Source organism: Salvelinus fontinalis, chromosome 25, assembly GCF_029448725.1.
Source record: "Salvelinus fontinalis isolate EN_2023a chromosome 25, ASM2944872v1, whole genome shotgun sequence".
Taxonomy (NCBI): domain Eukaryota; kingdom Metazoa; phylum Chordata; class Actinopteri; order Salmoniformes; family Salmonidae; genus Salvelinus; species Salvelinus fontinalis.
The window spans coordinates 19,083,603-19,097,669 of NC_074689.1; the positions used below are offsets into that span (position 1 = coordinate 19,083,603).

The 14,067-nt window shown below is 41.7% G+C and overlaps 1 protein-coding gene across 6 annotated transcripts in view; it reads left to right on the top strand.

Moving 5' to 3' along the window:
• The window catches only part of neto1l (neuropilin (NRP) and tolloid (TLL)-like 1, like), a 175,530-nt gene that overhangs the window by 137,032 nt on the left and 24,431 nt on the right, over positions 1 to 14,067 (top strand). For all 6 annotated transcript variants that reach the window (XR_008754548.1, XM_055881510.1, XM_055881508.1 and 3 more), the window contains exon 7: positions 2,954 to 3,182. Coding sequence is in view for 5 of the 6 variants with exons in the window: in XM_055881510.1 (XP_055737485.1) it covers positions 2,954 to 3,182 (229 nt within the window). In the remaining variant the exon portion in view is untranslated. The remainder of the gene's footprint in view (positions 1 to 2,953; positions 3,183 to 14,067) is intronic.

Here is a 14,067-nt window from a genome sequence, read left to right on the forward strand (position 1 = left end):
ACATTTAAACAGCATACATTTAAACAGCATACATTTAAACAGCATACATTTAAACAGCATACATTTAAACAGCATACATTTAAACAGCATACATTTAAACAGCATACATTTAAACAGCATACATTGCAAACAATGCAAAATGTTACTTTGAGACTATAGCTTCATCATATGACAAGGGGTTGATAGCTCCACACGTTATGTGAACGAACAAATCACAAATGTCACAAGCCCCCGCTTTTGAATTCTTCCTTACGAAGACCACAGTTTGGGAATAGTTTTTTAGCTTGCTTTGTGGTGTTTGGGCCAGGACAGGGGTGTACATGGACACAGAGTAGCAGGCTGAAGGTAACAAGTAGATTGTTGGAGTTAACACCGGTCTCAGGGGCGCTGTAGTGTTTCCTGTGTACCTTTACCGAGCGGCTCAGCTGTTCCCGTAGGAAAGGTGATATCAGGTGCGGGTAAAGTTGTCCATGGCAGAAGTTCACAATATGAAAGCGAAGATTTCCATCCACGTCTTTCGGTGTAGGTGGAACGGGAGTTTGGGATCATCTCCATGTTTGAATTGTAGAATAAATCAGAAACGCAAGAGGAGCAAAACTTCTGGCTAGAGCCATAATAGTGTTGCGAGTTGCGATATAAAAACAAACAATATCGATATACAAACAAACAATTGACCCACTGAAGTCGGTTACGATGCCGATCTGATTACTAGCTCAAAGTAACATGTGGACAGGGAGGCGCTTTGGAATTAGCTGACTAATGTTGTGTGGGATGACTTTATTTGAATGGTCACATCTTTTAATTGGTCATAAACTGACATTCGTTGTTTTAACTCCTAATGGCATATGAGAGAGCGAGAGAGAGAGAGGTGAGTTTCTTTCTCTTTCTCTCGGTTGGTCTCTCTTTTTCTCTCTTACACACACATAAACACACATAAACACACACATACTCAAAAGGCATGAAAATATGTAGTCCATTTCCACATCAAAGAAGCAAATTGGTCATAAATTTACTTTCGTTGCATTAATTCCTAATGGCATGAGAGAGACAGAGAGACAGAGAGAGAGTGAGACAGAGAGAGAGACAGAGAGAGCGAGAGAGAGACAGAGAGAGAGAGATTTTTCCTCTACCTATCTATTCCACTTATCTGTTGGTTGAAGCTGAGCTGACACTGTAGGCTCCATTAGTTTTGTGCTTCTGTGCCGTTTGTCAGTTAAAGCGTTACCTTTCCCCGCCACGCGTCCTGAGTCGGCAGCTCATTAACGCTAATGATGGTAGGCGTTATGCGCAGCGGGCCAGAACGGCAGCTGTGATTGGCCAATCTCAGTCTGATGAACGAATGGCAGGCTCTGATGCTGGAGGTGTCAGGAAGTGTTAACCTCACAGTGAAGAGCTGCTGTGGAAAAGGGTCATTATGAAATATGTGGTTCATATTTATAGATAGGGATTCAGACTAACTGAGATTGGTCAGGCTGTTATGTAGAAGTGGAAGTTGCGGTTATAACTAGGGGCCTGAGTTTTCACTGATCACAAGCCCTAACCAGGAACAACTCTGGGGCCTTAGTGATAGTCCTTAGTGATAGTGATAGAGTTTTTGGAGGTTTTTTTCCTAGTTAGGTCATACGCGTAGGGAAGACTCTGTGCCCTATGATCATTCTGTGAGACAGGATCCTCATTATCACAATATGGTTAATATTTCAACGGTCTGGCTGGCTGTGATGTGAGAAGGTAACAAGTGTATTTTTTGCTTTATTCCATTGTTATTTGTGTGATAAGGGTCATCACAAATGTCTGTAGTCAATCCGGCAAAGAGAGACAGGAAGACTGTGATGTGTTGACATGCCTTAGAATCATACTGTATGTAGCCTAGTGAGTGAACCGTTGTATGATTCATCTACAACTTCTCTGGTCTCTCAGTAGTGCTGAGTGTGATGACTGCGGTGGTAGAAAAAGTACCCAATTGTCATACTTGAGTAAAAGTAAAGATACCTTAATAGAAAATGACTCAATAAAAGTGAAAGTCACTCAGTAAAACACTACTTGAGTAAAAGTCTAAAAGTATTTGGTTTTAAATATACTTAAGTAACAAAAGTAAAAGTATAAATTAGTTCACATTACTTATATTAAGCAAACCAGACGGAACCACTTTCTTGCATTTTTTATTAATTACAGATAGCCAGGGGCACACTCAGACATAATTTACGAAAGAAGCGTGTGTGTTTAGTGAGTCCGCCTGATCAGAGGCAGTAGGGATGATCAGGGATGTTCTCTTGATAAGTGTGTGAATTTGACCATTTTCCTGTCATGCTTAAGCATACGAAATGTAAACAGTACTTTTGGGTGTCAGGGAAAAAGTATATTATTTTCTTTATGAATGTTGTGAATGTAGTGAGGTAAAAGTAAAAGTAGTCAAAAATATAAATAGTAAAGTAAAGTACAGACAACCCAAAAAACTACATAAGTAGTACTTTAAAGTATTTTACTTAAATACTTTACACCACTGGATAACTGTAGGTTTTGTAAAGACACATGTTTGATCTACGAGAGCCACAGACACGGATGGGAAAACCTAAGAGCTCCTCTCAGTGGGTTTGAGGAAGTTTATCATGGTTTGATTGAAGTAAATGCAATGACTGTGACCTTATTCAGGCAGTTCCATTACAAGGCTTACTGCTATATCAGTGACTGAATGATGATGTGACGACTGACAGTGACACACATACAGCCTGGAGGAATGACTAAACACTTCTTTCTCCCCCCTCCTCATTTCTCCTTCTGCCTTTCTCATGACATCTCTATCCCTCATCCTCTGTCTATCTTTGTCAAATTCCTTTGCTATTTTTCTTTCTCCATTTGTCCTATATTCTATTTTCATCCCACCTCTCCTTGTCAAATCCCTCCCGTTTCCCTTGTCTCTCTCTCCTCACTCTCCTCCACGTCCGCACCACCCCAGATCTACCTGCGTTTCCTGGACTATGAGATGCAGAACAGTAATGAGTGTAAGCGTAACTTTGTGGCAGTGTACGACGGCAGTGCGTCCGTAGAGGACCTGAAGAACAAGTTCTGCTCTACGGTGGCCAACGACGTGATGCTGGTGTCCACCACGGGGGTGATCAGGATGTGGGCCGACCAGGGCAGCCGCCGGAGCCGCTTCAGGATACTCTTCACCACCTTCCAAGAACGTAAGGGACTGTTGATAGTATATGCATATGCGTTCACACACAAATGTGCTTGTGCACATGCGCACACACACAGACACACACGCACACATACAGTAATATCCTCTTCAAGAAGCCATGCAGTAAAGACATTTACTGGAACATTGGGATGGGGGAGGGTACAGATCGGGTACATTAATGTCCCCCACCCCCACCTCTTATACTGGACCCCCTAACCCTATGTCTGCAGCGTTAAACAGAAAATAAAAACAACCCAGCCGTAGTCTATCTTTAGTGGCGGCTATTAAAGAAATACGGGCGTGGTCGATTCATCAGCGCATTTATGGCCTTGTCCATTGAGAGAGCGAGAGAGAGAGAGAATGGGCTTGGGCTAAACCGCTGTGGGCAGAGGTGCAGTCTAAGGATCTCATTTACTTTTATGAGCGTTTAAACAGCTCCTCGTGACTGGAGAGGGAACGTTCCATTAGGGAGTGTATCGCCACAGGGCTGTTATACTGCAGTGTTAAAAGGGGGATGGACGAAGTATCAGAGGTAGGATCTTCATTATCTGGCCATTCTTGAATGAAAAGACGTACAAGGATTAATCTTATTTTAACGATCGATCCTAACCTGTACCCTTAGGACAATACCAAATGGGCACACCACGTCATTTCAACATGGATAATTGGGTAGTATTTGGTTGAAATGTTGATCAATGAGATTACAACCTATATTCATTCACACAAAAAAGCAGCCAAAAGTGAGTTGAATTTCTAGTGTGTTATCACTACACTTTAAACCATCTAAAAGCACAATCAAATTCCAGTGGAAATACAATGTCAGATCTTTGGTTTAGTTGTCACCCAAATGCCTATCACTTCACTTTCAACCATTTCAAATCACAGCAAAGTTCAAATGGTAATACAATGTCAGATATTTGTTTTTTTATATAACAGATGAATATGTTATCCCTGTGCTTCATCGAAATAGCGGAACCAAGTGACTTGGAATGAAGTTGAGATTACATTAAAAGTACATGGTGTAAGTGATCAATGCCGTTTGAGATTCTGTGCAGATTATTAAAGCAATTGTGAAGATCTCCCCCTCAACTGGCCTAGCTGGTTAAATAAAGGGGAAATAAAATAGAATCTCCACGGCAACAACCTATGCATGCTATCTTGAACATGCGCCTGTGTAGGATTACATAATAAGAAATGTACAGTATAGTTACAGTAACCTCAAAGTGTTATTCATTTTAAGGGTGAATGTTACATTAGTTTGTAAGATTGACTGTATTTACTGTATTACAAAAGTAATATTGAATTGTGTTTGGTTGACAATGCAACCATATATCAACATTTAAAGGAGATGTACTGCTTGGATCTGAGCCAATTATCTGATCATCTGAGCCACTGGCTTAATCCCATTCTTTAACTTAGATTTTTGGTTGGGTTGGAAACGTGAATCCAACATATTATTTGTTAACATGTTGACAAATTAATAGGCTATTTATTGTATTTAAAAAGTGATATTTAATTGTCAATGCAACCAAATATCAACATTTGAAGGAGATGAATCTTCTGCTTTGATTGTTCCATCTGTGAAACGGATTTATTCTGGCTTTAATTCCAGTTTGTCTACAAATTAATAATTGTTAATAATATGTTGGATTCATGTCTCCATCTCAACCAAAAATCTACGTTAAAGAATAAGACTAAATCAAGTCAAACTTTAAATACAGTTGGATTTGATTCAGTCCTATTCTTTAACTTAGATTTTTGGGATGTGAATCCAACATATCAATTATTAATTTGTAGACAAACTGGAATTAAAGCCAGAGTAACTCAGTGGCACAAATGGAACTATCCAAGCAGAAGATAAATATCTTTCAAATGTTGATATTTGGTTGTATTGACAACCGAACACAATTCAGTAACACTAAATATCATTACATTTGAAATCAACCAGAGCTTGAAACCCTCAGCCTATTGTATTGTCTATTTTTAGTTGAATTCTGGGTTGAATTGAAACATAAGCTGCTGATGACTTTACAAATGCTATATACACTAGGTCTAAATAGCATCATTGAGGATGTATGAATGATATAGTACGGTCACATTTCCACGTAGATTTTCAAATGAAGTTGATACAACATTGATTCAACCGGTTTGTGCCCAGTGGGTAGCTTATGGGCTTACTCACCAATGCTGTCCTTTGTAATGTGGACATCTAGTGACTGACTAAGTCTTCTCACCCTGTTCATGATCCATTCATAAGGGAAACGCTACAGTACCTTAGACAGACTGTCTGACTCTGTCTATATGAATGTGGTAGTGATGGCATGTCATTCACACCATTCGCATGCAGCTGAGATTCTTCCTTGGAATGATGTATTACAGTAACTGAACTATCTTGGAGCGATAGAGAGGCAGTGTGAGGGGGAGAGAATGTGTAGGGGAGAGGGAGGAGAGCAAAAGAGAGAGAGAGAGAGACAAAGTGAGTACTCACTGGATCTCAAAATGTGCTTTTTCCCCAGAAACCATAGTATTCACATCCCCTCTCAATTCTGTTTGAGAGCTATCATAGCTCACACACATGCACACAGACAGAACACAAGCACAGAAAGGAGAGATAGATGTGTGAAAGTAAACCAATACGGTCCGGTAAGGCGTCCCGGCAAAAATAAATAGTGAGGGTACGCCGTACTGGTAAAACATGAGCCTATCTCAATAATTCAACCAAATGTCAAGGAAACTGTAGGCTATTACTCCATTATTTATCATGACCGCATGTCAGCAGCATGACAAATGGGTGAATGGACTTGAAAACGGGTGGTAAAGGCTACGCTCCAAAATGCGGTATGGTTCAAGGAGAACACGGACATATTTTCAAGGCAGAGATGACAAGCCGAGACTGACGCACGCAGACAGCTGAAGATGCATCAATTCAGGCTAGTGCAGGCATAATGACAGTCGCCGAATATCATTACATTTTTTGGTGGTCTTAACAAATATTTATTTCCATTTATCAAATGGCGGCTGCTGTTTTGCTGCTGGAATTCATTTGTGAGTAATCGAACGTACCTGAGTAGCCTACATGAGCCTTTGATTGTTTGACAATCAGATTAAAACATCATGACTGGTTGTGTTTATGCAACATTAAAACGTAATACATTTTAGTTAAGTTAAATGACTTCTAGGCCCAAAGAGATCCTATTATATGTATAGGGATTGTATAAGTAATTCTATGACTATGCCCATTTTGTGCGTGCACACATAGGAGGTTCCCCGTGCCATGAAGAAAGGACATCTACTTTCATCCCTGGATATACACACTACAGAGAGAGAAACACAGACACCCATCTCCCATTGATTGAGTAGTTTAAATTGACAGGGGAGAGAGGTTTTCACAGTGAGGCCATTGTACTCCTGCTGAGGATGATAGGGCGGATAGAATGGAGGATGACTCAGTGGCTCAGCTCAGTGTGAATGAAAGGTACTGAACTCTCCTTTTAAGGCTCTCTCTCTCTTTCTCTCCCTCTCGCTCTCTCTCTCTCTTTCTCCCTCTCGCTCTCTCTCTCTTTCGCTCTCTCTCTTTCGCTCTCTTTAAATACACACACACACAGATCTGCATCAGTTACAAAAGTGTTAGATTGGTTTGCATGTGTTTGTGAGTGCGTGTGTATGTCCGTGTGTGTGTGTGTTTAATGAATAGGCAGTGCAGTTGTTTGTGTGCGAGTCAGTTTCCTCTTTGTGAAGCGTATCTACTGAATGAAGCCAGGATGTGCCGTTACCCCGGCAACACTGCTGCCTAAGTCAATCAACCAATGCCTAGCAATACCCTGAGCCAGAGCTGCATTCAGAACCGCAGAGCAAAATCATCAATACCATTTAAACAAGCAGGTACCACCAGGCGATATGCCGGTACACCAAATCTACTCAGCGGATACTCTCTTAGAGCTGCATTCCCAACCTCTGTTTAACTCCATCTAAACAGGCTGGTACACCAACTGCCAACCAACTATGAAGGGCCATAAATACTATCTGGCTGAATAGGTAAAAACCTAAAACAGAACACTCATGACTGAACACTCCTTACACACACTTTGCATATTCTGACACCCAGAACAGGCAGAGAGACAGAATGATTAACAAGAGAGAGAGAGGGGGGAGAGAGAGAGAGACATTCCTGTTATTACCCAGCATGCAATTATACCCAGGGGGGGGGATGTGTGTGAGCGACAGCAGAGCTGTCAGCCTCTTCATGCCTCGTCAATTCCTAGAGTCCCCTGGGACGTATAGATCTACATCCTCAGTGGCTTCTCTTCGCATGCCAATCTCTGCATTCAAACAGACATTGAGATGTCTGAGATCTGGCGTTTATAAGACAGCATATGTATGTAGACATATGGGTCATCCACATACAGTGATTGTTTATACATTGATTACTTCCCTTTTTTGCAAGGTATATAAACCTATCGACATACAGTACATCAATCTTTGGTTGATTTGTGACCGGGTACAGTTGAATCCATATTTTGTATGCTTAAAGCCACTATATAGCTGATCTGGTGTTTATTGGAAAACATATGCATATACTGTAGGATCATTCTTATTTGGTTTCATCTGATTACATATTGGCTGTCAAAGCTTATACTGTTGGCTTAGCCTATAAACCTATATATCTATATATATATACTTCTCCTTGTTTGATTTCCCCAGACAACATCTGTTTAGTCACCCAGCATCTATAGACATCGTTTTTCTCCTTCTGCTTCTCAAGACATAGACACTAATGTGGTTTCCCAACAGTAAGGCTCAGATCAACATGGCAGTGTTGCCATTGTTTATAAAAGGTTTTCTTTATAATGTCGAAATAAACATGTCTCCAACACCGATATCACACTGACAAACTGAAATCCTACTGTATGTGTGTACATTATACAACTAATTAGTAAGAGTGCCTAAAATATCACATTTATCTATTCACTGTAGGCTAAACATGAATTGCAGCAAATTAGTTCCTGTTTCAGTCATGTCTTTGGTCAGGTTCGCGTGGGTCAAACAAAAATACCCTAATGATTGGTTGAAAATAGAGTCTCCCACAATGCAGGTGATGGCTGCAGGATGAAGCTGGTGGAGAGCAACTGCAGTCAACTGCATGATTTTTGTCAAGTTCATGCAGTCGACCTGTAGACGCAAGTTTTATCCCCAGAATGCAACACACAATGGTCCCCCACTTGACAAAAGTAATCTGCTCGAATACACCCATTGTCTATTATATTGACAGGATAGTCAAGTGACCGCTCTAACAATGGAAGTCCTCAAAGATGGAAGGCAGGCGGGAGGAGGCAAGATCATATGGGACCAGTCTAGCCAATGAGAGGGCAGATACGCATGTGAACAACCTGCCTTGGAGATAGAGGACTTATCTTTGTATCTGTGCCATTATAGGTAACCTGGTAGGTAGGTAGCCTGGCAGGTAGCTTGGTGGGTAGGAGCGTTGGGCCAATAACTGAAATGTTGTTGGATCGAATCCCTGAGCTGACAAGGTAAAAATCTGTCATTCTGCCCCTGAGCAAGGCAGTTAACCAACTGTTCCCCGGGCGCCGAAGATGTCGATTAAGACAGACCTACGCACCTCTCTGATTCAGAGGGGTTGGGTTAAATGAGGGAAATGCATTCAGTTGTACAACTGACTAGATATCTCCCTTTCCCTATAGCGTCTGTGACAGCATTGACATTTTAAAGTAGTACATTTTCTTATTTTTCATTGGCTGATTGCTCCCAACTTATAGGAATCCCCACCCAGTTGACTACTTTAAACCCTGTGGTGCTAGGCTATGCTATGCTAGTCAGCGTTTCTGGTGAGAATGATCCCGGATCCAGGATGGGTAGTCCAGAAAGGTTAAAATGGTGGAAGCCCTCAATGGCAATGTACATGCTAAAACGGGTTATAGCCATGATGAGTCCTCTGTCTATCTTATCTCAACTCCAATATAAAGTAATTTCATTTTCGAAGTTGCCGAACGTGCGTCCACTCATATCAGTGCATTCGTAACAGCCTAACCATTACGAAACGTATATTTGATCAACTAAGCCTCACATACCAAATTAGCAAATTCGACATTCTCATTGAAATCCATACAAAAATCCCTCACTTCGTGGGCTTATTTTTGTGGAAAGATTTTGGGCTGAGTAAAACCTCTCGATTCTCATCTCCCTCTCTGAACCAAGCTTCCATCAAAAATATGTTGTTTTATTGCAATTAGACCTATGGTTTTGAAGTTTATATAAAGTGCTCCTCTGCAGCAGACTGAGTTAGAGGACTTCTGAGCTTTCAGTTGGATGTCTAGTGTATTTCATCAGGCCACTTTATTATTATTTAATTTATGCATGGGGCAGTGGGGGGAAGGCTCCTGGGTGGGGAAAGGGGCACTTTTTTATTACAAAATGTCTGGGAATTAATTTGGCTGCAGATTAGTTTGGATCCACCTATTCATAAAGTCAGCTGTGGCCCTGTGGAGCAGTGGTAGGCTACTGAGTGTCGTTGGGATGGTGAGGGACAGCACCTCCCCCTGGTGGGGAGAACTGGCATTGTGTTCAAGAAGAGAAGGCTGAAGTAAGCCCCAGACACTGACCTACGGACAGTCCTGCATTTGGGCCCGAATGGTTAAGGTTAGGATTGGAGAGACCCGGTGGGGACGCTTTTAGGGATGTACTGGTGGGAGCGTAGGGGAAAAGGGGAGAGAGGCCGCTGTAGGCAGACCTGGCTCTCAAGAGAAGACAGGCTATGTGCACACTGCCCACAAAATGAGGTGGAAACTGAGCTGCACTTCCTAACTTCCTGCCAAATGTATGACCATATTAGAGACACATATTTCCCTCAGATTACAAAGACCCACAAATTATTAGAAAACAAATCCAATTTTGATAAAATCCCATATCTATTGGGTGAAATACCACAGTGTGCCATCACAGTAGGAATATTTGTGACCTGTTTCCACAAGAAAAGGGCAACCAGTGAAGAACAAACTCCATTATAAATACAACATATATTTATGTTGATTTATTTTCCCTTTTGTTGTTTAACTATTTACACATCGTTACAACACTGTGCATAGCCATAATATGACATTTGAAATGTCTCTATTCCTTTGAAACCTTTGTGAGTGTAATGTTTACTGTTCACTTTTTATGGTTTATTTAACTTTTGTTTATTATGTATTTCACTTGCTTTGGCAATGTTAACATATGTTTCCCATGCCAATAAAGCCCTTTAAATTGAATTGAATTGAATTGAGAGAGAGAAAGAGAGAGAGAGAGAGAGAGAGAGAGAGGGAGAGGGAGAGGAAGAGAGGGAGAGACGTAGAGGGAGAGGGAGACTGAGAAAGAGAGAGAGTGAGAGGAGATCATTTATTCTAATTTGAGCTGTTATTATTCCCTTGGGATCAGTGCAGAGATGAAAACAGTCGTCCATCATTCAGGTAATTCTGCCCAACCTTGAGCCCCTCTGTATCAGACAGCAGCCTGTTTTAATGCCCAACGCAACGCATTCTTTTGTGTGTGTGTGTGTGTGTGTGTGTGTGTGTGTGTGTGTGTGTGTGTGTGTGTGTGTGTGTGTGTGTGTGTGTGTGTGTGTGTGTGTGTGTGTGTGTGTGTGTGTGTGTGTGTGTGTGTGTGTGTGTGTGTGTGTGTGTGAGCGTGTGTGCGCGTGCGTGACCACTTCCCCATCCACAGCCAGTAAATAATCAATGTTTAAACACAGCCATCCATTATGTTCACCCATCCCACATTCTAATGAGTTTCAACAGTAGACAGGGAGGATGTAGTGTCAAGTGCTGCTTCTACCAGTCTTCATGCTCCACTCCTGATGAATGGCATGACTTGGGGCTAGGACTGATATGAATTCATGATGCACTAAACCAGAATGTGCATATCTAGAGTAATTGAACATAATGTATATGTGGTGGACTTTACTGCATTTTAATAGTTTGTTCTTATCCAATGTGCACTTATCAGGAGTCAGCTGTAACCCTTACATCACTACCCTCTGTTCTGAGTCAGTGCAGGGAATATTGAATGTTCAGTTTAAACTATACCACTAGAAACAGATTACTGTTAGGGTGCAATAAAGATGTATTAAATCCCATTGAATCACATCTGATTGAATGGAGGAAACTGTCTTGGCTTGGTGAAGTCGTTTGATTAGTCAGTAGGTCTGTTCATTACACTGTGGAGGCCACGGTAGGCCAGTGCATTAGTGTGATCAAGAGGGGAGGTGTCTCCTGTCTCTGAAAGTCACCTTGCTTGTTTAATTACCGGTGTGGTGATGAGGCTGCTAACACATTACCTGAGACTCTATAATTGGATAACTCACTTACTTCTGCCTCGATGGCTCTGTCGCTCTCCAAACATCTCTCTCTTTCGCTCTCTGTCGCTCTCTCTCTTCTCCTCACATCTCTCACTTTTATGATCTCTGTCACCGCCTGTTGTCACGGATACAGCTATGTGTCACACTTGCTGGTACACAAGCACTAATGGATAGACCTACACACACGCACACTGTTCATTCCCTGCCAGTTTCAGCACACAGTCACTCACACTTGCCTCTTTTAACTTTGTGCATATCTCCGTATTGGCATCGATGCATACATAATTCGTGTGAACATTCAAGTTAAGTTATGTATGCATACAGTATCTCTGGCCCTTAAGGATTCAGGCCTGGATGATTACAACATGTGTTAGTCTGACATCTCCAGTATGTCAAGGTTTTCTCTCCAGGTGTTTCCTTACCCGTGTAGTTAGATAGATAGCTTTAAAAGGAACACTCCCAGAGAGATTACTATGCACTGCCTTGTCTCATCACATTTCAGAAGAGGAGGAAAGATGAAAATTTATGAAGAGCAGATGGGTTCAGGGCTGAGTAATGCGCCTCCAAATTCACCCAAATCTGTAGCATCATAATACTATACCAGGGGCGCAACTTTGATTTTAGAAGTGGGGGGGGGGGGGCATAACTTGGCAGGAGGTCTGGGGGTCCTGCCATTTTAATATGACCCAGGGCCCTTCTACCTGCCTCTGTTTAGAGCAACAGAAAGTAAGCAAGAATGCCCACAGTCATCAAGCTAGGTAAGATACCATTATGGAATATGTTTAAGTGATTGATAAGACTGATCAATAATAATAGATCAATGATAATTCAATAATCATTATTGTGTTGCACCTTCAACCAATAGCCTAACACATGAACAACAAATAAAGTACAAAGACGTAACTTTTGTTTGTCTTTATTATGACATCCTCTATGTCACATTTCAGCCAGACCACCAGGCCAGCACGAGCCGCCTGCAAACCCGAGCCGCCTGCCAGCCCGAGCCACCTACAAGCCCGAGCCCCACCAGTGTAGTCAATAACTCAACCCTCTCCACAAAACAACTTCCTTCTCATCTTTTGGAAAACAAAAAACTTTAATAAAAACACACATACAACACACATTAGCACACAGAAATAGCACATTCTCTATATAATTCACATCATAGGCCTAATAGTACTGTAGACCTCTTTTTGCACACAACTTAACTGGGTCACCCCGTTCTGCCCCTAGGGGTCCATGGCCCTCCAGAGCCCCAAACACAACACACCCCACTCAGCTTTAGGATCTGAGTGAAAGATTCCTTATTGGTTTCAGGTGTGTTAGGCCAAGGCCAGAGTGACAATCAACAGTACAGCAGACCCCCGGGGCCAGGACTGAGCAGCCCAGCAGCTAGGGATTGCCTAAATAGGTATCCTCCCTGATGTAGACATGTTTTCAATACAGACTCCTTTTGTCAAACAGTATTCCATATAAGGCATCCAGACTTTATGAAAGTTGCACAGTATACCCTTCATTTTGTAACAAATCAAATCTAGTGATACATAACTTGACATTTATCCTCCCCATCCACTGTGGGAGGATAACCAACCTGCATTTCTTAGCCGCTATAAATGCTAGGTTACACAGATTCTTCTGAGAACAGTCTCCAGTATAAACATTTCCAAGCAAACAAAATTAGGGAGAAGGAACAATCTTTAGACATGCTGAGATAAAATAACATACTCTTTGCCAAAATTCAGACAGCATTCACAAGACCATAACATATGCAAATATGTCCCCTTTTGTGTTTTACACCTCCAGCAGAAGAATTGAGTTCCTCAGTGCATGATAATCAGTTTCACTGGCATATAGAACGTTCTATGGATGGTCTTAAACTGCAGTCATTTATGTCAGATTATATGAACATGACTGGGCATTTTAACAAATCTGTACCCATTCATCATCATCAATAGTGCCTCCCAGGTCTTCCTCACGTTTCCGTTTGACATGTTTTATGTCATTGGGAAAAGCCTCTATCAACCCTTGATACAGTTTGGAAATCAACTTTAGAGGTTTTTCAGACTGCCTTAAAGTAGTTTCAATCTTTGAAGCTTCTTGCTTATCCAGTGTTTGCTGCACAGGGAGAACAAAGTGTTGTTTGTGTCTGCAAAAGTTCACCTCTGTGCCGTCACAGTCTGGTCTTCCCTGGCTGCCTGACCCTGATGAGACTGTCATCATCTGACCCTGCTCAGATGACGCATTACAAAGAATGACCTTGATGTACATGTATACATTATATTACCCAAGAATAGAACCAATGGTTCAATAATTGAAATGACCATTATTCCCAGATCCCAGACTGTAGCTACTGAAGGTCTACCCATCAACTCAAGATGGAACGTTGTATCATTCACTGATTGTTATTATATACTGCAAAAGAATACCTGAGTGCCGTAGACTGGTCTTCCCTGGCTGTCTGACCCTGCAGGGAAACCTGTCACCATCTGATCCTGCTGAGACATGATGAGCACAGTGTTGTGTACTGACTGTGCAC